At 38.9% G+C, this 26,125-nt stretch overlaps 1 protein-coding gene across 3 annotated transcripts in view; it reads right to left on the minus strand.

Moving 5' to 3' along the window:
- The window catches only part of astn1 (astrotactin 1), a 281,101-nt gene that overhangs the window by 126,637 nt on the left and 128,339 nt on the right, over window positions 1-26,125 (minus strand). For all 3 annotated transcript variants that reach the window (XM_029250461.1, XM_029250460.1, XM_029250459.1), the window contains 2 exons: window positions 21,892-22,029; window positions 6,335-6,485 (listed from right to left, as the gene is read on the minus strand). In XM_029250461.1, coding sequence (XP_029106294.1) covers window positions 6,335-6,485; window positions 21,892-22,029 — 289 coding nt within the window. The remainder of the gene's footprint in view (window positions 1-6,334; window positions 6,486-21,891; window positions 22,030-26,125) is intronic.

Below are 26,125 nucleotides of genomic sequence, written 5' to 3' on the forward strand. Positions count from 1 at the left end.
TTAAATCATCCGCCTGCTCCTGGGAAGAGTAAAACAGTCATGGCAGCAGGAAGCACACCTGGTGCATTACACCTGTCAAATAGGAATCTTGAACTGCCTGAATCTGCGTAATTGAAAACTGAATCTCGGTTATGATGGACTCTCACTTAATGAAAAATCCACAGGGGGTAAGCAGCATGGGGTGGTGCTGCATGTAGCATGGTGCCTCAGAGCATCTTGGCTCTGGATTCGAATGTAGGTTTGAACTTGACTCACTCTCTGTGACTCCCCCCCAGAGTCCTAAAATGTGTTTAAGAAGGCAATGGTAAACTTCCATATCCCCATCGCTATGAAAGTCATATCGACTTTGACTCAGTGGCATGTACTGTACCAAGTACCGCAGTTTCTGAACAACTGGGAACTGTGATGGAAGTCCCAAGCACATGTAGCACTCTTGAGCAAAACAAGAAATCTCACTCTTTTTGGTAAGTATACAGTATACACACACACACAATATCTACAACCTCTTGCCCCAAGCGGGGTCGCAGTGAACCGGAGCCTAACTCAACAACACAGGGCGCAAGGCTGGAGGGGAAGGGGACACACCCAGGATGGGATGCCAGTCTACCGCAAGGCACCACAAGCAGGACTTGAACCCCAGACCCACCAGAGAGCAGGACCCGGCTAAACCCACTGTGCCACCCCTCCCCCCCAACTACTGTATGCTGTCTTGAAAAAAGGAATCAGCAAAGTCAAGACTCTTCTTCCTTTTTTAACTACAACAACAGCAATAATAATAATAATAATAACTCCATCCTTCAATCCTTCTAAGCATGAGCCTCTGCAACACTTCCCTTCACTAAGTCATTGGGTGGTGCAGATGTTTTCAAGCTATGAAAGCTGCTTCCAACTAGTAAAGCTGTGTAAATAGCTGCTACCACAGGGCCTATTACCTCAATGCTCAGAACAGGGAGATGCACCTAATCAGCAATCCAGCACGGACTACAGGCCCCAGTCCTCAGATACAGGACGTCCACATGAATTCCCTTTTCATTTAATGAGAAGAAGCAGGCCCTTGTCAGTCCAGGTCCACTTACTCAAAAATTATGTTAAAGTAGATGCTTTATAGCATATGTACTGCTCAGCTTAACCAGATTATTTCATGTAAGAATTATTAAAACAAGCTGTTAAACATAAGCCTTAATATCTGATGCAGAAGGAGGAGACTGCAATCTTGGTTTGCTGCCACCTTGATTTGCATCCAGTTGTTTACAACAGCGGTAAACAGCTGCAGAATTGGCAAGACCGGTGTTTATACAGACAGACATGCACCAAGTGACATGAATTTCTGTTCTGACAATGTCAAAGGGACATCATCTTTTATGTGAAATGACAGAGCTGTCAATGGCTTACAGTAAACTGTCCCTAGGATGTGGCATTATACTTTGAAGTGTCAATTTTTTTTTTTTTTTTTTCTGCAAATGCAAATCGATGTAGTGACACAGTGTGCTCCAGTCTAGGTCAGAGCAAAATCATGATTTATAACAAGCAGCAGCTAAGACCTCTAGAAGATGGAAATGTTAAGGAAAACAGAAGAGTGTCTGATGAAATTTTATACGAACTTGAAGTGATTGTCATAAGAAGGGTCAACAAGAGATTCTTGCTGTCTGATGCTCTAAGGAAAAGAGGCAATTTAATGTGCGGCACTAGATTGGAATTCACTCTTATTCTACAGATGAAACTCCTTTTTTCTCATGTGCATAGGGTGACATTGGGGGTAATTTAGGGACGATGCCGCTTGAATGGCATACAAGATAGGGGTTGGGGTTGCTCAGCAGATATAATAAGTGGATAAGAGAGATGTGTCAATATTCAAGTAGGCCTGTGTATAACTCCAGTGAGTACTATTGATAATATTTTGTACTTCTCGTCAGCACCTAAGAAGCGGATAAGGCATTGGGTTACTGGGAGAAAGGATTCAGTCCTTGATTGGCTCAGACTCACTGCACTGATGTAGTACCCAGGTATTTGAGATGAATATGAACTGGTCCACATGCCTCTAAATGTAAAAGCAATCTAGCTCTTTCCTTGACTCCAGGGGTTAGCACACCATCCACACACATGTGTCACTCAACATTCAAAAAAAAATTAGGGGGCTGCTATCCCTTCGGCACCACCAGCAGACTGGGCTCACTTCCAGCTCCACAAGATGTCAGCCTGCAATCAGACTCAGTACAAAAGAGCAGCATGGCAGCACCACGAGAGGGGCTTCTGCAACCCCCCATGTTCTTTTCCATACAGATGTCTGACAGAGAACCCAATCGACCGCAGGACTGTGAAAGCTCAAAAAAAGTCACCCTGTCCTAAATCCCTGCCATGGTCTTCAGGACAATGCTCTTTGCCTTTTGTCCTGAGAGAAAAATGAATAAATAAATAAAGACCCCAGCTAGAGTGTGATAGCCCTGGTCTTCTGTGTTGCGTGTAAGATTTGCTTTCAGGATACCTTACAAGCCCACAAAATAATGCAGCACATACCTCTTGAAAAAATGCACAAGAAGGCTTGAATGGCCAATGCTGCACACTGGGAACACTGTCCAGTGGAAATTAAATCATGCCACTCTTCCTTATTTCTAAAGACCCTTCTCCACATAAGGCTCTCTCTGCTAAAAGGCCTCTGTCACCTGTATCACTATGAGAGGTGACAGCGTTTTTTTTTTTCTGTGTGAAAGAAATCAGCCCTGACTGCTAAGCTAAACTTGTTATGGAGCTTTTATGGATAGTTCAAAGCTCTTTTTCATCATTCCTATTTTCCTGTGTCTTCTGATGCCGTGGGAGAGTTATTGGAGTCGCAGTGAGACTGAGGACATGTGCCTTTAAATGCCACTAGTTCACTCGATCCTTTCTCTTCTTGAGTTAAAACAGTCCTTATTAAGAAGTTCTAAAGTAAAAAAAAAAAAAAAAAAAAATAGCACATAAGCGTTTCGGTGGAATCGACTGATGAAAAGTAAATAGATAAATATACAATTTAAATATGCAGCAGGGTAAGTGTCTATTTCATAAAGTGTATATTTCACAGTGAAAACACAGATGTAAGACAATGCAGCAGGGATTATAGCAGATAAGTACACAGGGTTAACAAAGGTTTAAAAAAAATATAAAAAATCATAATACTTGCTACAAGGAAATTCAGTTCAAACAAATAGAGAATATAATATGACAGTAAAATATGTTTCTCAGGTAGTGTTTTGTGCTCATCATCTTTTCTTCTTTTGTTTGGCTGTATTGCCTAAAAAGCAAGCAATGGCATTAATGAGTTATATACACATGTAATCATAATATAAAATTCTTTGTTCCCTGCTTTAATTTGTGCAAAGGACTGGGGATTTTGAAGGATATGCTTTTATTAGAGAGAAAGATATTTGCAGCACTGCTCAGCATCTGGCAAGTTAAATCCATCCTGGAAAGAACTGACTGATCCTGCTCTTAGATGGTAGAATGACATCATTTAGTTACATAAAACATAAAACAGTATAACGCGTGCTTATAATACGTATAATGTAAAATGCAATGTACATAGTGTGGAGTTATGTCAAGCAATGTGTCCAGAATTCCACGGGAAATGTAATTTAACGGGATAAAAATCTAACTTTATTTTTCATCTGAAAGGTACAATGGAAGGAACCACCACTGCAGAATCTTTAAACATGATAAACATATGACATGATATTGCAGTGGCTTCACATTTTTTGAATAAAAAAAGAAAGATAGAATTTTAAAGATACATTCACTGTCACCTCTAGAGAGGTCATATTAATACAGAAACAAAATATATGTGCCTAACAATTATTGCTAATATTATCAGAGAATTCTATTAAGAAAAAAATTTTACTCAGACATCAACAGAAATGAATTTACCCCAGTTTTAAAAATCCGCCAGCTGCGTATCAAAACTAAGATCGCAGTTTTACAAAAGCAGTAATTAACTTTGGAAATCACTTTGAGAAGGCTATGAGCTGACAGAGAGTGTGCCCCAAAGACAGGTCAAAGACAGGCTAGTAAAACTTTGAGATGAACATGCATAAAGCCTGCTCTATCTCCTCGCACATAATTGCAAAAAAGTCCGAAATTAAAAGTTTTGAAGTAGCATTTTAACTTTACTAATTGCAAACATATATAAGCTTTAACTTTGAACTGAAAGCAAAATGTCTGCATGTCACAGAAATTAATTGTGAGTGAAGGAAGAAATTGTACGATCAGCAAAAAATAGTATCACGAACATTGTCTGTCATTCACATAAAATGTCCTACACCGTAATATTTAAATTATTTTAATAATGACTGTCTTGTGGACAGTGCTTGACAAGTGAGAGCCTGGTAAAAAATAAAATTTCCATTGATCCAGTTTCAATAACTGCTTGTCCTGAGCAGGGTCACAGTGAGCCAGGGCCTATTGGGTGCAGGATAGCAATAATAATAATAAGCACAGACTAATTTGAACTATATATGGTTTCTCTCTCAGACTGCATTTACATACTACTAGAACTGATAAGTAGAGCAAATTTCAAGCAAAAATCTTCAAAAATAAGGATGTTAGATGAGGAAGGGATGTTATTTTTTTCACAACATTGTGTACAGGCACATGTATATCATCCATTTGTCTTTTCACACAACTTTATGCTTTGAAATTGCATTTATTTGTCATACTGGCATCATGAGACCCAGTAACTTATACCCAAAGATCTGTGGTAACAAATGCAGTGCCCTGATCTACAAGACAAGTAAGAGTTTATTCACACATTAATACCACATATTAATAGCACATACCATTAGCACTGGAGTCTACTGCTACCCAAGCGAAGCAGCATTTCTGGGGCATCTAATTACCCATAATGACCAAACACCACATTTGAATCACTATACTACTATACCGCTATTAATATACCCATATAATTTCCCAACTGGAAAATCAACCATTTTAGTATGTCAGTCCCTTAAATTCAATCTGCCACATGTAATTCAGACGTATTAGAACTGATTCCACAAACAAATCAGTGCAGCACTTAGATCTGACTATGTTCTTCTCCACAGAGCGATATCTGAGATAAACTTATAACTGTAACACAGCAGCCAAAAAATCTACTGCTGAATTCCAGACATTCTCTATTACTTCTTATCTCGGTCGGTGAGCAGAAGAAAAATACAACAAAAAGACAAGTTCAAGGGCAGTGCTGGTTTTCAGACCATTACATTTTCGCTGGTCTCAAAATGATACACTGAAGCATGGGAGTTAGTGAACTGGCTAGTTAACTTTAAGACATTTATGCAAAACCTTTTTAAACCCGCTAAGCATGAATCATTAACTTACATATCTGGGAAGATGACAGTAGGGTGAATTCGTGTTGCATTCAGTGTTTTTTTTTTAAAAAAACCTATACATCAAGGCGGGGGCGCGGTGGGGCAGCGAGTTTGGCCTGTGCCTACTCTCTGGTGGGTCTGGAGTTCAAATCCTGCTTGGAGTGCATTGTGATGGACTGGCGTCCTGTCCTGGGTGTGTGTCCCCCCCTCCAGCCTTGTGCCCTATGTTGCTGGGTTAGGCTCCGGTTTGCCGTGACCCTGCTCGGGACAAGTGCTTTCATTTGTGTGTGTGTGTGTATACATCAAGGGATACATGGAATATAGCAGCTGCTTCTCGAACAACTGCTAAGACCCGAGGTTGCTATAAAACCCTTATCTAGTGACTATGTGACACTCCCATGTCCCAATCATTATCCCATGCTTTTTATCCTTACATTCTGCATCCTGCCCCGGAAAGCCATCACGTCCGCCACCACTTTGAAGATAAACTTCCAGGAAGAGACTGCATTTAGATAAATTGAAGGCACAAATATCCGTCTAGACAGGCACGCTTATAACTTCCCATCCGACTGCCACCGTCAACTGATCAATAAATAAATGAGTCAGACTTGCACAGGGGCTTCCGGCTGAATCATACGAACGGAACAAAGAAAACTAGCTTCCAGTGAGATGTATCATCTTTAACATAAGGCCAACAACAGATTCAGCTCTGACTGAAAATAGAGAACCTGCAGCCATCAAAACACAGTCACTTAAGCCAGCGAGGAGGGTGACTACCTTAACTTTTTCTGTAACTGGAACAAACAACTTATCATATTAAGAAACAGAACAAAACATGACAACAGCTACTTAAAGGCTACTGGGTTTGCAAAAACAGTGGCAGATGGCGAATAAAGTGAAAGAGTCTGTTTTATTTCATAAGTACGGCATAGCCCCGTTGGCAGCAAGGGTATGTGGGAGGGCTCGGGAAAAGAGAGGCTCATCGTGCGTCGGTGACTCACCACGCATCCGCTGGAGTCCAGCTTGCGGTCCGAAATGCAGCGGAAGTTCCTGCTGCAGCCACCGTTGTCCTTTGAACAGTCACGCACAGGGCCAAAGGAATCCAGCAGCACCTCCAGACTGTCAAACGATGAGGATATCATCAGCTCCTCCCTGTACAATCAAAGCAGAAAGAGAAAGAGGCTGTCAGTCCAACAGGGAAAAGTCAGCTTAGCTGTCAGCTCGTGCACATGTCCAAATGTTCATGTTGTGATTTAGGTATACAGTGCCTCATGTCATTTGTTTACTGCGGCATGGTTCAGCTTGGCCTGCAAAGTAAAACTTTTGGGGGAAAAAGTTTCTTCCTCTATAGATACATACATACATGGACTAGAAAGAAGTAAGAAGACCAGAGCAATACACAATATATTTAGTGCATGTGTGTGTGTATACATACATACATACACACACCATGCTGCTTGAAAATATGTGATTCCCTTGTGTCCCTTACTTTGACTACAAAATTGTCATTTAATCAGTATTTTTTCTTTGGCATAATAGCTGTGTAAATATCTATTCCATATGTTGGTTTAGAGGAAATCATGTGTGTAGCAGAAAAACAGAAGTAGTGCAGGTGCAAAAATAAGTGAACCCCAAGTTGCACTGGTATAATCAATCTAATTGGTAAGTAGAATCAACTGTGCAAATCTAGCAGTGTATAGAGCAATATAAATTATCAATAATAATATGCAGAATTCAGTCTGAAGGAAGAAAATAAAAATCAAAAAGGACTGTTTGTGTGTTAATGTACCTGGCATCTGTTACCAATTCCTGCATAAGCCAATACAGGAAGACAAGGAACAATCATCATCAGCAGGAGTAAAGAAGGTAGGCACTTACGTAGAACTGTTAAGTGAAGACCACAAGAAACACTTTGGTGAATAAATTGAAGTTAATTTATGAACACAACTGAAAATGTTTAAAAAAAAAAAGCACCTCTGGCTGAGCATGCAGCTCTTCTCTGGCCATTTGTATTACCCACTGCTACAAAGATGGAAGAGTAGAGCTTTTACTTTGTTGTTTCTGTATTCTAAGCGCATGTCTGTTCTACAATAACAGGACACCGAAAAGTCTTTTTTTTAAGTCAGATTTTTTTTCTGAATTTAAATCTAATTGAGCACACATTACAGCTCCTGAAATAAGGAAATTGCTGCATTATAAGTTTGGCAGTTCATATTAAAGATAAGTTAAGAAGTCTGATGTGCTCTGCAGTGTATGAAACCTTGCAATACTTTAAACAATTAATTGGAGTGTGTGCCAATGGACGGATATTTTGCTAATCTGCTCATTTAGAGGTCACATTGAAAGATGGTTCACTGAAAAAAAAATCGAAAAATGACCTGCAGTTGTGGCAAAATCATATAATTTTTGTGTGAGACTTATCGATTTTTGAACAAGGTTAATAGCGGAAGCCTATCTGCATGAACATTTCAAATAACGTTTTATTTTTGTTCTAAAGAGAATAAGATGATTGCATTACATTTATGTGACACTTTCTCCAAAGCAACTTACAATGTTAAGCTACTTACAGTTATTTACACAACTTGGTAATTTTAGTGGGACTATTTATTGCAAGTACCTTGCTCAAGGGTACTAAAGCTGGAGGTGGGATTCAAACCTGCAACCAAAGGCAACAGATCTAACCACAATGCTACCAGCTGCCCTAGAAATAAATGAACACTTTTTATTGCAGTGTTCTTTTAATTACATGTGCTTGGTATAAGCTACAGGACATGATTTAATCACAAATGCCAGAGTCATGATTTGCATACAAATATTGCAGCCCGAGTAGTAGTCATCATCTAGTGAGAACAAAGATAAATCTATCATGTCTGATTTAGGTTGGCAGCATTCACTTAAAATTTACTGAGAATGTTGTTGTATGTTTAATTCAACATTTAAAAATTAAACATTATTATTATTGTTATTATTATTATTTGGAGCGGCTGCCTTTGGCTCCACAGGTTTGCAGGTTCGATCCCCACCTCTGGCTGTAGTGCCCTTGAGCAACATACTTGCCCTGTGAATTGTTCTGGTAACTTGGCCCAGCTGTGTGACTGCTGTGCATAGTTGTCACCTTAGGATGGACTGGCATCCCGTCCAGGGTGTACCCTCCATCTTCTTCTGCCTTGCACCCAATGTCTCCAGGATAGGCGCCGGCTCACCGCGACCCCGCCCGGGACAAGCGGTTCTTGAAATTGGTTGATTGGATCCAAAAGTTGTTTCGTTTTCATGGACTGTTGCAATACCCTTGAGCATCATACTTAACTTTGATGGCAAATTGCTCCAATAAAAAATATCCAACTGTATAAATGGGTAAATAGTTGTAGGTATCTTAACATTGTAAACCGCTTTGGATAAAATCGTCAGTAAATTAATGTGCATGGGACAGGATATTAATGTTACATTGAATTTTGACACTTCACTACAGATTATGGCACCAGAGCAGTACTGTGAGCACATCTAATGGCACCCTAAGGCTATTAGAAGGAGTCTAATGGCACTCGAGAGGAGCTGATATAAAAACCACATCATCTAATCAGGAAGGGAAAAGGAGATGGAAAAAGCTAAAAGGACAGGGGACCACTTTGCAGTCTTAAGCAAGAAAAGCAAGATCTCTAAATGTTATTTTTTAAGTGGAACCCCAATATTGCCTCAATCATTTGGTGTTCTTTTCTTTTCTCCCTCCCCATGTGTGCTTCCACTGGTGATTGGAAAAGAGTTAGAGAAGGGTTCTGCTCTCAGCTGGTAGTGTAGCGGTTGGAGATGCTGCCTTTGGACCCAAATGTTGGAGATTCAAATCCATCTTCCAGCTAGAGGACCTTTGCGCAATGTACTTTCCCTAAACTGCCCCACTACAATTACCCAGCTCTATAAATTGATAAATAACTCAAACTAGCTAAACATTGTCAGTTGCTTTGGAAAAAAGTGTCAGCTAAAAGAAGGAATTTAAATATGTGCTTGAACACTGGCCAATCGGTGCAAATGACACAAGGGAAGGGTGTGAGAGCAGTAAAATCATGTAGTATGTCTTGGGAATTATCATTGATAATCTTGTTTTGAATTCTTGTCCTAGCTACAGTGCACACCTGGACTCCTATTACGGTAAAGAGAATGTCTTTAACCCGTCATAGCTACATTGCCCGTGATCCATGCAATTGAGACAAGTGATACAACATCCTGTATTAAAACAGCACCTAGAAATTTTAGTCGAGATTTATTACGGTATAATTGTAACACAGTGATTTTTTTCTTCTTTTTTCTATGCACATAAATATAAACAGTACCAAAGTTTATTAGCATGCAAATCACATTTGGACAGTTCTGAACTACAACTATTCAGTTCTGAATTTAAACTGGTCTTTTGTCACACATCATCGGTTAACTCATCACCCTTTCTATGCAAGCCTAAACCAAAATAATTGCAGACTCAGTTATAACACCTTCGTCCAAGGCATCTTGCAATGCTACATTTGTGTATAAAGTCATTTACCATAATTTACAGGGTATTTTTGCATGCAGCAATTAAGGATAAGTAATTGCTCATGTATCCTACAGCAGGATTGAGGATTCAGCTCTAACCACTATGCAACATACTGTACCTACAACAGTAAAATGACATAATTTTCCTTAATGCCGTGACTTTTTCCCCATAACTTCACTATGTGTATGTTACTGAAATAGTGTAACAATGTATAGGTCCCACTGTATAATAGAGAGCAATTACATCAACATTTAATTTATACATTAACACAGATATACACACACACACACACACACACACACACACACACACACACACACACACACACACACTGAGCGGGAGTTTAACCCAGCAACACAGGGCACAAGGCTGGAGGGGGAGGGGACACACCCAGGATGGGACACAAGTCTGCCACAAGGCTCCCCAAGCAGACTTGAATCCCAGACCCCCCAGAGAGCAGGACCCACTTAAGCCTGCTGCACCACCACGCCCCTCTTGCCTCTGATGCTGAGCTCTTTATATTTTTAAATTAAAACCATTTTCACATTTAAATACAACCTGTCAATTGATTAATAGAGTATCATATTTGGATTTGCATTAAACACATTTAGACAAGCCAGCATTGTTACTCAAAACAGTTTTTCCCTCTTTCACAAAATTCAGTGATGCCAGGTATTTTTGCTAAAAAAATAAACAAGGAAGAATTCACAAACATAAAAGCTGTGCAGAGGCCAAAGCCTGAACAGTGAACCAGCATGCCAAATCTTTGAACATTTTCAAGTTAACACAACTCATTACCTTTTCCTTTCAATTTACAGCAGAAATATGGTTAGAAAAAAGTGCAGCACATTTCCCTACCTTTTAACTTCACTTGTACAAAGGCTGTACTTTTTTTTTTTCATTTGGCAAAGAATTTATTTTTCATGCAACATTTTATTTTTAAGTTTTGATCCTCTTTTTGTCAGAAATACTGTACCTAAAATTATAGATTAATAAATTACTAATTGCATAATGATGATGATAGCTGTGCAAGCATGCTCTCCTAGAACAATGATTCAAAACATTGCTTCTTTATTTTAACTCTCCTGTCTGCTATAAGTAGTGGTAATTTTGAGACTTTTGTAGTGGCCTATGTTTGACTTTACTCATAAATCATTTTAATTTTTCTCATGCTCGCAGCAATCCAGTGTCATGCTGTGAACCCCCTACAAAAATATGCTTGCCGTTTAATTTATTGTCTGTGAATTTATTTACTTTTGAGGGTTGTTTACTATTTTTACAACAATCACAATAATAATTATAACTGGTGGTAACAACATATTATGTAAAAAAAATTATTATTAACCCTGGTTGAAGTGTTTGGTTATTCTGTGTTGCTGAGCTCTAAAGCACAGATGCAGGAGGCTGCAGACCAACTTCTACAGGACTGTGATGTGTACCAGATACACCTTGAAAGTGTATAGGACAAAACCAAATTTGGTCCTCATGGTGTACAGATGGTTGGCACTGTGGTTTGGTCAGAACAAATCTTCACAACAGAACTTAGCCAGATTACATGAACACTATTCCCGAGGGGGTACTGTAGGTTCGTAGTCCGTCTTTACAGATAAAAGAGCAACAAATCAAAGCCCAGCACAGACACCACGGAGATTTGATCATAATTAGTAATGAAAAAATGAATGAATGAATGACTATAAACAAACAGATAGATAGATAGATAGATAGATAGATAGACCTTATCTGTGGAAATTATGTAAGCACACATATAAACATATATCAGCTGTATCACATTTGTCTCATAAGCAGTATTTTGCATACTATTGCACTCTAGAACAAACTGAATTTCTATGCAAAGTTTTCAATTCTCCTCATTCTAAATCTCAGTTCAGGGATTGGTTTCAGGTTTCTTTTCCTCTCACTCTCTGTGAAGTAATCATTTCTTTGTGATATTTGTTCTGGCATATTTCTTGTATAATTCCTCAGATGGCAGTAATGAGGGGTCTATTACAAAAGGTAGACAAGCGCACAGTCTTGCACAAAAAAAAAAAAAAACCTTCCCATTGGTGACATCAATAAGGAGGTCAAAGAAAGACCTTATTATCATGTTGCCTTTATGTAAAATTAAGCAACCTTTCTAAGATGCAGGCTATATAGTGTAATATCCCATAGAAGACAGACACAATTAATGTTATCCCTCAATTATAAATATAATATGTGAGAACATCTAAGTAAAAGAAATGTCACCCCCAATCACAATGCCACATTTATAAATGATAAGACATTAATTTAGATCATTAGACATTGACATATAGTCTATTAAATAGGTTTTTTACCTCGCAATTTGCCACAGATTATCCTTCTCCCTCTAATTGACAGTCTGTTATTCTCAACCACGAATCATGTTGGAGTATATTTTAAGAGTTTCCTCATATTAGTAAAATGCATTTAGCTTTCTCTTACATGCAAGTCTACAAAACACACTGTTCCAGCTGATGCTAACATATTTTTTGTTAAATAGCTACTTGTCTCCAAACATATTTACACATTACAATGACAATTTTTAAGTTCACTGAACTTGCACTGAATCAAATGAAATAAGTCATCTTAAGCAATTACTTAATATTTGGACCCGCATTCTCTTCATCATCTGTTAATTTCAGCATTGCATCACTTTTTGTCCAAAGAATGCGTTTAATTGAACTTCATGCCTTTTGTCAAAGCCAATAAACAATCAAATTGCAAAATGTGACAATACTGAATTAGTCTTATTAATTTCAGAAGTAAGACAAGTTGAGCAGTTGGGTTCACATGGATAGATGATTCTAATGCCTGGATATGGCCTGCTCTGCACAAGCACAAAACTTGAGTATGGTTTCAAATAAAATACTTTGTACACCTTTATGATGCTATTTTTGCTTAGTATGACATGGTAAAACCTCTAAACCATGATAAATCGAGTCCCAGGTCATAAAGTACTAAATGCTGCATACCTCAATATAATGCTAATACCTTGTATTCATTGTAATGTATTGGAGCAACAAAATGTATGAAGAAAGATGTCTATCATTTGCAAGTGTGTAATTTCTTCAGATGCAACATTATGGTAGAGATACACTTCCTTTGTTATCAAGATAACACAATCCCAGGCGTAATAAAGTCATTAATGAATAAAAATAAATAAACAGGAAATTCACTATAAATTTAGCATAACTTAAGCCTAATTCTAACGAAAGGACATAAAACATCTGGTTCCACTGTTCAGCCACTAACATGGTCAGGTATGCTAGATAGCACAAGGTGTTCTCTCCCGATGAAAGTCAACCTGGAAACAAATTGTACTCAAACTGTGCAGCCAGTGTATAAATTTTCCATACAAAAATTGAATAAACAGTGTTCCCTACTAAAACAATTGAATGAATTAGTTTGTTTTTTCCCGGACTCTGAGGTATTTCCCTCATGGGCGAGAACAAGGCTCCAAGAGACAGAAATCTGATATATATTCATTGGCGCTAGCCAGTGTCATTTGCCAGTGTGTGCATAATAAATTCCTTGTTCTGAGACCAAAGTATTTTCTCTACAGTGTAGCCCCCTCCCCACCCTGCGGATCGTGTGAAGTGAGTAATTAATGGAACGTGTTCGGTTCAGCTTGTCCCAGATCTTAATTAAGCAGCTCAAAAGTGACAGAATTCCACACTTCTGGCGTCTAAGTCTCCAGGCGTCTAAGCGGTGTGGAAAAATGCTCACGTGGAGTAACAATATTAGTAGCAGTTGCTAAGCAGGCACTTTGATCACATGTTGGAGCACTGCTATAGCTAGCATTTAATATTTAATGATCAAGTGATAGTCACATGATAGATTACAGAAAGGGGGAAATAAGAAATGTATGAGCTTCATGGCATGCACATTGAAATAGAAAAAAGGAAAGACTTCTGCAGAGTTTCCAGAGCATACGGGTTTTTATTGAAGTTTCAGTTACTATGAATATATCAGCGTAAAAAAATGGACCTCCATTAGTGTCATGGAGTGGCCAGTGTTAATACAAGTGATTAACTTCCATCAGTATAAGACTGTACATAACAAAAAGGAATCCATTTGCGACCTTGAAATGTAAAACAACTTTCATATAGACAAACTGATACTTTCAAAAGGCAGTCATTTTATCTGAAATCAATCTATAAATAAATTGGACTTGAGTGCAGGGCTTTACAAGAAAAAACAGGAATGTAAATATCTATTGACCTCTAACAGTAAACAGACAGACCTGCTATCAGTACTATTCAAATGGTTAAAAGTATAAATTAACAAAACAACATCCATTGTAGATTCATTTATGGTATTAAATAAAATGTTATGACATGTTTGCTCAATGAGCTCACCTCTGAGGAGAAATTAGACAATCACTGCATTTACTGCTCAACTCTGGGGTTTTGAGACATTCATTCATTTAGCTAATGCTTTTTTCTACAGCAATTTACAACGAGGTTATAACTATTAGTTACAAGTTTACAATTATTTACCCATTTATATAGTAGGTTACTTCGCTAGAGCCATGTAGGGTAAGTACATCACCCAACAGTACTACAGCCAAAGGGGGGGGGATCAAGCCTGCAACCTTTGGGTCCAAAGACAGTAGCACTAACCACTACGCTACCAGCTATTCCCGTAACAAACACATTGAGATAAACTGTCAGTTCAATTCTTTAAACTGTTATAATTCTTAAAATTACAGTATTTTTTCAGTTCATCATTTGTTATGCACACGGTATACACATATGTGTGTATTTATTTATTTATAGATACTGCTGTGTAGACAATAATTACTGCTAGGAGAGATATTGTAGATCGCTATACAGAATGATCAAATGTCTACAAAACCAGAGGCAATACTTGCATTGCAAAAGTCTAAACTTTGGCCTATATGTGACTTTAATGACAAACAAATCCCAATTTTCCATAAGAACTGTAGGGGCATGTAAATGCTCCAGATAGTTTTAAAAATAATTAAATACATTAAAAAATCCTCAGTATGTAACCACAAAAAAATTACCATCCAGTTTCAGGAATGGCTTATCAATTCAGGATCATTGTGACACAGATATAATCCCAGAGTGCAGAGGGTGGAGTAAATTGTTACTATTCCATCACAGGGCACTCACAGATACATAATTTATAGTGACAAATACACCTGAGTACGTCTTGAGAAGGAAACTGTAGTAACCTCCATAAGAAAACCAAAATGCAAATATGAGGAAAAAAGGACTGGGTTTCTACAATGTAAAATCCTTCATAATGTGCAGAGTACCCCAGTAACCCACATCTCCCAGGTCGGTGGTTAGATATGAATTACAATCTGGCTCATTTTCTAAAGAATTTACTGATGTCTAAAATCACATGTCTTCATTTAGATCGCGCAACTAATTGGTGTAATACACTTTTATACTGTTTTTCTGAGATGTATTTCAATTTGGAGAAAAGCATTTGCTAAATGAATAAATGTAAGTGCAGATGTGGATTGGTGACCATAAACTACCCTTATCGTGTGTGTATGGAAGTGAATGTGTGACTGCCCTGTGATGGACTGGCATCCCATACCCTGCCTCACACTCTATGCTATCAGGATAGGGTTCAGACAGCTGCAACCCAGCATTTTACAAGCATTTATTGATAGTGGATATTATTTCCCCCCTTTAAAAAATATGGATAAAACACTGTATAAAATTAAATTAAAAATCCATATGAAATAAACAACACAGATAAGCAGCTGTAATGGTGTAAAAGGTGGAACCAATTGTGAGATGGAGGTGATGCTTAGACCACATTAGCAGGAGAGAGAAGAGAGAAAATTGCCCTTAGTGGTGTGAATATGTTGCTTGCTCTGCTGTATGGGTGGGTGATGATTGTAAAGTGTTCAGTTCATACTTTTTTCAAAACAAATTTTCATGCATGAGTGTTTTGTTCAGAAATATGCATTTCAAAATTATTGGATTACCTGTTTCTATTAATTATTGAAACCTCCTCTGGCACAGAGAACAGCACAAAGCCTTTGTATCATTTTAAAGAACTTACAAGAAACCATTTGGGTAGAATCTTGGACCGTTCTTCCACCAACCACCATCAACAATTGCTTGTCCTGAGCAGGGTCGGGGCAAGTCTACCGGGGAACACTGAGCCCAAGGAGGAGGGGTCACACCCAAGACGTGACGCCAGTCCATCGCAAGGCACCCCAAGCAGTGCTCGAATCCCAGATCCACCACACAGCGGACACTGACCAAATCCGCCGCGCTGCCACATCCCTCAACTGTCTTTCCATACAGGACTTTTCCAGATTCTTGATATCTCCAGATTTACATATAAAGACTACCTTCTTTAAGTCGCACCACAGGACTTTTGAAACTCTGACTTGGGGTTCATTATGGCACTGATTTTACATGAGCCATAGGTACACTTGGAGCAAAACAATTCCACAACATCAGTGATCAACCTCCATATTTCACCATGAGTATGATGTCCTTCCCTCTCCTTACTCCAAACATTTCAGTGGTTTCAGTAGCTTAAAAGTTCAATTTTGGTTTTATCTGACCAAAGACCCTGTTTCTGCTCAAAGTTACAGTAGCATTTGCCAAACTCCAACCACTTTAATTTGCTCCTCCTGAGGAAGGGCTCCTCTGGCTTCCCTTCCAAACAGCATGTTAGCACAGAAGTGCTTTCTGATGATCGACTCAGAAACTTGATGACCTCAAGATTACACAAGGAACTGCAATTCTTCAGTTGTAATTCTTGAGTTCATTTTTGCCTCTCACCATTTTCCATTAACCGAGTGCGTGGATACATTTTTGTCCTCTTCCTGGTAAGTTAACGGATGGAGGATTGAATAAATGTTAACACTTCTTGGGATTTGGCAATTCCAGATAATTACTGTAATTGTCTTAATTTTTTTTTTTTTTTTTAAACCTTGTCCATTACCTTCTTTGAGGAGATAAACAATAATTTGTGTCTTTTGAATTGTGAGTTTATCATCTGTCTCCCATGGTTATGGTTGACAAAAACTTCTCATATGTAGTACCTCCTATTGTACCATAGCAAAACACAAAGTGGAGCATTATTGATAGTTTGAGCTACTGGCATTCCCAACAAATGCATATAAAATGTTAAAAGTAACAAAAAGCAATTATAATGTTAACATATTATGATTCATAAAGAGCATTTATTTGGCAGACCTCAAGAAAACTTTTTATGTTAGATGATAGTGGTATCTGACAATTGGTATGGGCTTTTAGAGACTTCACAGCCATGCACTTGACAATGACTGATTTAATGCAACAAACATTCAACAAAAAAGGATATAAAAAAAAAAACAGTTCAGTAATTTTGTCAGAGCACTTTTATGCAAAAATGCTTAAATTTCACTGGCCCCTAATGTGCCCTCAAATTCACTGATAGCATTTCAGTCACTTAGCTGTTGAAAACCTCAAATATTCTTGTACTAACGTAAGCGAAATTTGTTTGATAGTTATGTAAAATGCCAATAAAAAAAGGAGAAAAAAAAAAAACAATATTTTGTGTCTCTGGGGACCTTGTAGACAGTCGTAGATTATTTTGTCCCTTGAAAAGGCAAAATACACAGAAGGTGATATTTATACGTAAAGGAGCTTAATGGGATCCAAGGTCTTCACAGCTTACAATGAAATATGGGGGAAGCGGAGTATTACTGAACTGCAGAGGGCTACTTTATCATTTGGAGGGCAATGAACATGAAAAAGTGGAGCTGCCAATTGAGTCCTCGCACTGAAAATCTCGCAAACCAGGGGTTTTATTGCAAAATGGCAAGGTTTGTTTTCCAGCAGCTGTTAGCAAGGGAGCCATTGCCTTGTGTTCATCTGAATAATTATGGCCCAGGGTAAGTACATTACAGAGCTTCCCACATTGGATCCCCCATCAAACCTAGTGCATAATTTTAAATAAATTAAACACACAAACACATGTGCAAGAATTTCCACATGCACCTACACATATTCATACATTGCATATACACAAATCAATGATGTGCATCCAAGTCTCCTGTCATTTTGCATACACAGACTTCAGATTACATTTTTTTTGGTGGTAAGTAATCTGACCTCATTATATCATTTTTAACCTTTCGATGTTTATGTTTTCCATTTATCAGAATCATGGTATCAGGGCAGCATGGCTTAAGTAGTGGATACTACCGCTGCCTTACAGCTCCTGGACTGTTCAGGCATAGGTTCAAAACCAGCTCATTCTGTGTGGAGTTTGTATGTTGTCCATGTGTCTGTGTGGGTTTCCTCCCACAGTCCAAAGACAGTAGTGCATACAGGTTAATTGGACACGCTAAACTACCTGGAGTGTGTGTGTGTGTGTTTGCGTGGGGCTCTCCTGCGATGAACCGGCATCCCGTCCTGGGTGTGCCTGCCCCTTCAGCCTAGCGCCCAGTGATTCCGCAATAGGCTCTGAACCACCAAGTCCTGGACTAGAACAAGCAGTTCTTAGAAGAGAATGACAAGTATATTGCTGTAATCACACCACAGATATTTATCTTTCATTTTGTATTTTTACAGAAAGCAGAGATCTCAATGACTCTGCACTCCACTATTTTTTCAGACTTTTGAAGGGGGAAGATGTGAAATCAGAATTATACATACACATTATCAGAACCGCTTGTCCCAAACGGGGAACCGGAGCCTACCCGGTAACACAGGGCATAAGGCCAGAGGGGAAGGGGACACACCCAGGACGGGACTCCAGTCCGCCGCAAGGCACCCCAAGTGGGACTCGAACCCCAGACCCACCGGAGAGCAGGACAGTGGCCCAACCCACTGCGCCACCGCACCCCCCTCATCGGAATTATATTGCTTTTCAAAAGGAGGCCTAAGAGCTAGTCACCGTGCTATCAATGGCATTTTCATAAAGATGGTTCTCTCGAGGAGAAAGCCAAAACACTGTCGAAACACTGGCCTGTTAATAGCTAATGTAATAAGAAATGAGTTTTGAGGGTTGGACTGAACCACACAATTTCTGACAAGTAAAACAAGCACAACTGGCCCCAGTTCCGTCATTTTTAATTAGCGGAAGGGTCGAAGTGTTCAGTTAATTCTGGCCTTTGATCGTCTTGCCGTTGGACAGGATTTCACCTACTCTCTCCTACTTTCACAGAAGCAGCCGTGTGCTCTGATCAGTCATGCTATACACAGTTGGTAGCAGCAGCCACCGGTGTGGCCGCGGGCACGGCGTGAGCGCTCAAATCAAAGGTTCGTTCCAAACCACGAAGAGGGTCCCTCGCCAAAAGAGAGGCCCAGATTCTACTTCCATCCCTCCCCGTGCAGCAGCCGGGGAGCCCAGCTGACCATCGACACAGTGATGGCATTCCAGTGCAGCGCACCCAGGTCACCTTCGTAACCTGCCTCTTCTTGAGAAACAAAACTGCTACTTAGTAGTTTACACCAAAACTTGCTTGTCATGTTTTTTTTTTTTTTTTTTTTTTAAGGGAAGGGGAATGTATATATCATCCGGATACCATATCAGGAAACAAAACCATGTGATTTTAGGGAAGGGTTTACTGTCGAGAAGATTAGTGTGAACACAGCGACTATATACAAGTAAGTACAAGTGGGTTGCGCACACAGAGATGTTCAAAGTGGGCAGGGGATCTACTTATCTTGTCGTGAGAATTTACACATTTAATATTTAGGAAAATACATAAAAAACCCAACATGGCCAGCTCAAGGCCGTGACAGTATACTATTTAGTCGTCGTTTCCCGCCCCCAATTTATGTTTCATTATAATGGGTGAAATTGCAAATTCACACTAAGCACTGTGTCGTAATTTTTAAGAATCAGGAGGGTGCTGTACTGATGTTGACAGGTGTAGTGTCCGAACGGAAAGTGCACTGTTCTTTGAGCGGTTTTGCTGAAACACGGCGCTGGAATACTTTGAGTACAAAAATAAAGAGTTTATTAAGAAACAGCAGCTCATGTCATATTTCTCTATAACTAACATTTTTGCACCCACTCAGGCTTCAACTAAGAACTGACCAACAGCGTTTAAGCAACATTTAAACTACACCCTACAGGTGAGCCGGAACCTTTCTTTTACATAAACTCAAAATAATTTGCCCTTGCTCTCTTTTGCTCTTGGTGCAAAAACACCACAGCAGGCATACTCTGAAAAACACTTAAAGGACAAATGACTACATAGAGTTCACTGGAAGTCGCTTTGGAGAAAAGCGTCTGCTAAATAAGTAAATGTAAATGTACAGCTGTAAGTTGCCCGCATACTTTTACGAGCATAATGTTAAAGTGACTTTCTTGATATACTTGGAGCACTTTCCACCTTTACATTTTGAACAATCATCTGCTTAATCAAGTATCACCGATTCGTTGACGAGGACTGTAGATTGCCGTGACAAGGCCCGGTGACCGCCGTTGACCCCTCCTCTTGCAATACCGCCAGCGAGTAACGCGGGACTCCAGGCTGACAAACCGCACCGTGACTGAGGCTTGTAATGTCGCTCTCCTATTTGAATGCATGTGAACTGGGATGTGCTGAATTATGCATGTGGAAGCTGCTGTGCCCGCGCTTTGAGGAGCGGGGTACCTCTCCTGCACCGCTCCAGTTGCAGTCCAGCTGCACGGAAAGATATGAGGAACCGTAAGCTGTCCCGAAGGGCTATTGGCAAAGCACATACATAACCGAAAAAAAAAAAAAAAAGGCAAAGCAGCACCACCCGAACAAACTCTGTGCGCCGTGGGGCCAGAGACACGGCGGTGTCGCATCGCAGCCGCGACAGCACTGACTTCTGATGTAGGTCGGAACGGTACACCATTTGGGGCGCTATCCTCCAGCATCCAGCAGCAGTGCTGATTAACCTCTGCCTGGATAGCTCTCCATTGCAGCCCTGAGGTTATTTATCCTTTGGGTCACCAAACTGTTTTTTTTTGCATTTTAATAAACAGGTCACACTCGTGCCACAACCAGAGCGCTCACTATGCGATGCCCTGCGATTGGGTTTCCCATGATTGGCTCCAGATCACAATAAGCCTAGTTGGAAGAACGGTGCTTGAAACTGGACGGATGAATAAATATTAAGCTCATTTACCCCACCCCCCTCTGCCATTGCCCGTTTCTTTACTCGCATTAACACCACCACATTCTTCCCAAAAGTGATGAACTCTTCAGGATCACTGATTGCAGTTGCAGAGTAGCAATTAAGACAAACATGCAGGGAAGACCCAGTCAGTCCTTGACAAGGAGATTCAAAAGTAATTCCAAAGCAGACATGAAGTTCTTATCAGTGAGGAAGACAAATGACAGTACTTCACGCATCCCGGAATCACCTCACAAGGACGCACCATTGCTATATGCTGTGTACACCTTTTAGCTACACTTTACCTTTTGTCTGCCAGTCAGTAACATCTGACACAAGTTTATTCATCACATCCCACGACTTCTCCAAAACCACTTGAGAAACAATCCAAAACTGTGAATGGCACATTCCGCAGCAAATAATGAATATTCAAAGAAGCATACGTGTACAAGAATATTTTGCCACAAATGTATCATATTACATTACATTATGTGTGTGACTCCAGTACTGCTGAGATATTATTCACATTTAAATCTCATGCTGAGTGATTATAGTTTGATTCCCTAGAGAGTTTATGAGTGCAGGACTTTTACAAGAGAATTTCACACTTTGCCATTTCTTTACTTTTGATTAATAGTAAGGCAAAAGTCAATAAATGAAAGCAAAGCACGCATTAAGCATTTAAAGAAAAATTACACTGCATTCATTTTAAGTACTTAAGATGCAAGTGACAAAAACATAGTAATATACTCATAAAATAAATGTGAAAATATTTCAAATGTGAAAATATTTAAATATCTAAAAAATGAACAAACAGAATAGATGCTACATATTTAGAGTTTTCTGTAACTACATGATTTATATATATTTTTTTATTTTCCTTATGAAGAATGCAGTTTGAAATTAATATGTTACTGAAGACAATACTAACCTGACATCCACAGCATCCTCCATGACTGTCATGTCCGTCTTACACTTAGCGGAGGGATTGATGGCCAGTTCGGCAGGCGGGATGACAAAGCTCTTGCTGAGGGGCAACCACATACCTTCTCCTAGAGTGTATGTGAACCTGGAAATACACACCACATATGTGAGCAGCACAGCCTGACTGTTAAACCTTCACCATCTTGGTGTACTAGCAAAGACCCAAGTGGGAGAAAAAAATACTGGACACATTCACTTAAATATGAGCAATAGCTTATAAGTGTTTGTCAAAATGCCTACCATACAAACTGATAAATGAAGAAAAGAAAAATTATAACTTAGCCTGTGTGCAACTACAGAGCTACCTCACAACAAAGGAGAGAATTTGGTGTAAAAATGATCAAAATCGATCTAAAATTAGAGCATTTGCTCCAAAACGTCAATGTTACAAGTAGTATGAAGCTTTACGCACCTTTGGATGTATCTGGAGGAAAAGTAAATACCCATAATTTAGTGTAAATACCCAAACCAGCACTTTGTGTCAGTCCCATTTATAATGAGCAGAACTTTGGTCCCTGAGTTTGTGTAGCCATGTTTTTTTGCTCAGCAACAACCCTTAACCGCTTCACTGAAGTCATTATTTGGATATTAAGCAGCTTCACCTGGCTGTTTGAGGTGCAAATCAGGAACTAATTGAAATGCATTATAAAACATCCAGGTCATAGTTTTATTTACACATGAAAGCGATAGATGGAGTTTTCTCCAAATCAATTTCCTCCAAAAGAAATGGAAATTTCTTCCGATAACTTTATTTTAATCTTCAAAAAACACTGTTAACCAGCTAGTAGGAATTCACATATTTGGTTTAAAGTATTTGACACTTTAGCTTTTTAAATTAGAAACTTTGCAAAAACAATTTTTTTTTTTTTTTTATTTTTTATAACTGTGGTACATAAAAGTGACAGGAACATAAGTGATCCACACACACACACACACATTTTCAGAACCGCTTGTCCCTCACGGGGTCACGGGAAACCGGAGCCTACCCGGCAACACAGGGCGTAAGGCCGGAGGGGGAAGGGGACACACCCAGGACGGGACGCCAGTCCGTCGCAAGGCACCCCAAGCGGGACTCGAACCCCAGACCCACCAAAGAGCAGGACTGCGGTCCAACCCACTGCGCCACCGCATCCCCGTAAGTGATCCAGTGCGTGCTTATTTTGTTTAAGCAAATGTACAGAACATATTGTAAAATATTATACTAAAAATACGCTAGTACAGTTAGGTAAACTATTTAGTGTGAAAAAAATACAATATCAAATTAAAGACTTGAGATATTAAAGTGAAAGAGATGTACTAGAAACATGTATTCATTAGTTAGGTGGTTCTAAAATACAGATAAGGCTGAATATAATAAAACTTAACCAAAAATATGATGCAAAATGAGGACTTTCAACAAAAGTCTAACCAATTAAAGGTACAACTTTAAGAACGAGAACAGCTGACAGACTGTGAGCTAAAAATACATAAGCAGTGTGGGGAAAAATTAACACTTTTTAAAATCCAGGGGAAAAAAAAAGCCAAACAAAGTGCAGGTAATTAACCATCACAGCAATAAACTTTCTGACAAGAACATATCTGTGTTTCCCCGAATGAAGCACTCCCTCGAGTTCAGTGATCCCGGGTAATCAATCAGGGACGTGTGGACCTAATGTACCCACTTAGACAGTTCAGCGGCACCGCTCCAGCGCTTGATGAAGCATTGTTTATTTGTGCGATATCACACAACATGCACAGGGTCATGTGCAATAAGCAGTGAAATTATTCATCTAGGACACACTGCAGTATAAGCAAATCACATTGAATACATTAGTACAAAAACCCGAACAAAGCCCTTGTTTCATGTTTGATGTCAAAATGATGCAACTTAATGTGCTTTTCCTGTGTCAGAAATTATATTATGTTAATTGCACTGACAGACAACTCTGTCAGGTTGCATATGTGAGGCAGCTATGCGGATTTGCCTAGGGTGAATAGCAATGGAAAATAATTTCATAAACAAATACAGAAAGTGGAATCAAACAGTACTGAGCAGCTGTCTCCCAAGTCTGATATCACACAGTACACATGTTGATTTGTCGATCTTGCTTTAGAAAACTCAGACTTTTCTGTCCTACGGTAGAATACTGAAACGGGTAAACCTTAAAAAGTCTTACGTCTGATGGAAAACTGAGATCTTGAGACTGTCTACAAATTGGCTTTGAGGGAAAGAAGATATTCAAATCTCATGGCTGCGTGAAATAGAAAAAGCTCCCCGTACACATCTTAGCAACACATCTTTGAGTAACATGTGGCGATGGTGATAGCCTAAACCACGCTCAACGGCAAAGAGCAAATAAAAACAGCCGAGTTCATTAGGAGAGCAGTCTTTTAGCCTGAACTTTTACCATACAATCTCCCGGTCTTCTCGCACCCAGAGGAAACTCAGCAGACCACTGTGTGAAGAATATGTGGGTGGCCCACAACTGGGAGATGAAAAGCAGGAAAAAAAAAAATCTTTGGACATAAACCAAAGATGCAGGAGCACAGCAGTCTAGATTGTAAGAGCTCTTTAGCAGCATTTAAAGATCAGCAGTATTGACATATTCCCTGCAGCTTGTTTATATATACATACACACACACACACACACACACTGTATTTGTGTATACACAGTATACATTTTTTATTTAAATAAGAAAATGAAAATAAGAATTTTAATTACCAGGTGGCCTTGTTAGAAATTTTAGAACTTTGGTTTAGGAAATTTTTATTTTCGCTTTCTTATTTATGTTCTTGCCGTATTTAAATCAAAAAAGTAATGAAAAGATGGAAGAGCACACTCAAGCTTCTGGAAACATATTTCACATTTGTACAGCATGGGTGTGTTTTAGCAAGATGTCTTCAAGAGTGTGCGTGTGCACTTTTCACAATAACTGACACACATTGCAGACCTGATATAACGCGTTATACTTATAGATACGTGATGCAACGCGGGATCGCATATAACGTGGTCAGATCTTAGATCCCAATTTTTTGCTATCAATTCTGTTCCACGTGTTTCAGATCTGGGTGGTTTCCACAAACATTCCCAAAACGTAAAGTTGACTATGAAATGTAATGATTAGTACAACGCAGACCTACGCTAAAAAATAAAAAAGTTGACATTTTATGAAAATCCCTTTTGAACAGTCTAGTAGATCTATGTTGTTCTTGTCACTCACGCTGTAAAGTCTTTTATTTTCGCAATGTTTTGGTTTACTTTGCTCTTGCTCCAAAGCAATGCAGCTAAATTGCTCAGATGTACTAATTTGCAAAGACCGTCAAGTCAACAATGTTGCAAAAACCCTTTTATTTTCCCCGATCTTTTGATTGAGCTTCGCTGTCTTGCTACAAAAGAATGCCGCTTTGACTCACTGATTAGTGCTTTGAAGATGTGACTAATTAGCAAAGTTGGCAAAATAAAATGTATTTGTCATTAAACTGCCCTGTAGCAATAATAGCATTTAATGCTACAGAACGTGTCATGTGTGGATACTCTAATTCATTATATTGTGATTTATCAATAAAAACAAGAAATTTTGAATTGCACTTTGTTCTGTTATTAGTAATGATGAAGTATGTACGCTGTCATTACTTCTACCGACGTTCATCTTGTCTCAGCAGCAAACTGGAGTCAAACTTTGTTCAACCTTCATCAAAAACCAGAGACTCGTTACAACACGGACTCACTTACAACTTGCCGTGAAAGTTTGGGCCCCGCAGTCCGTCTTATATTGGCTCTATGGTGTATATGCAACAGATAGACCATATGGCTGGTTATGATGTCATTGTCCTTGGACCATGGACATTGTCCTTGGTCCTTGAACTGAGAGCAATATTTAAATGGCAACCATAACATGAAGGTAAAGGTTATAATTACAAAAATAAGTACAATGAAAGTAGTCAAAATAACAGAACAAGAAGGTAGGGTAAATGATTAAAAAAGCTAGCTATATATATATATATATATATATATATATATATATATAGTATATACATATAGATTATATATATAGAGTGTGTGTATGTATATATATATATATATATATATATATATATATATATATATATATATATATATATATATATATATATATATATACGTACATACACACTATATATTATATATATTATAAAAATATAATAGCCGTAGTGATAGATG

The sequence above is a fragment of the Scleropages formosus genome, chromosome 3 (assembly GCF_900964775.1).
Source record: "Scleropages formosus chromosome 3, fSclFor1.1, whole genome shotgun sequence".
Taxonomy (NCBI): domain Eukaryota; kingdom Metazoa; phylum Chordata; class Actinopteri; order Osteoglossiformes; family Osteoglossidae; genus Scleropages; species Scleropages formosus.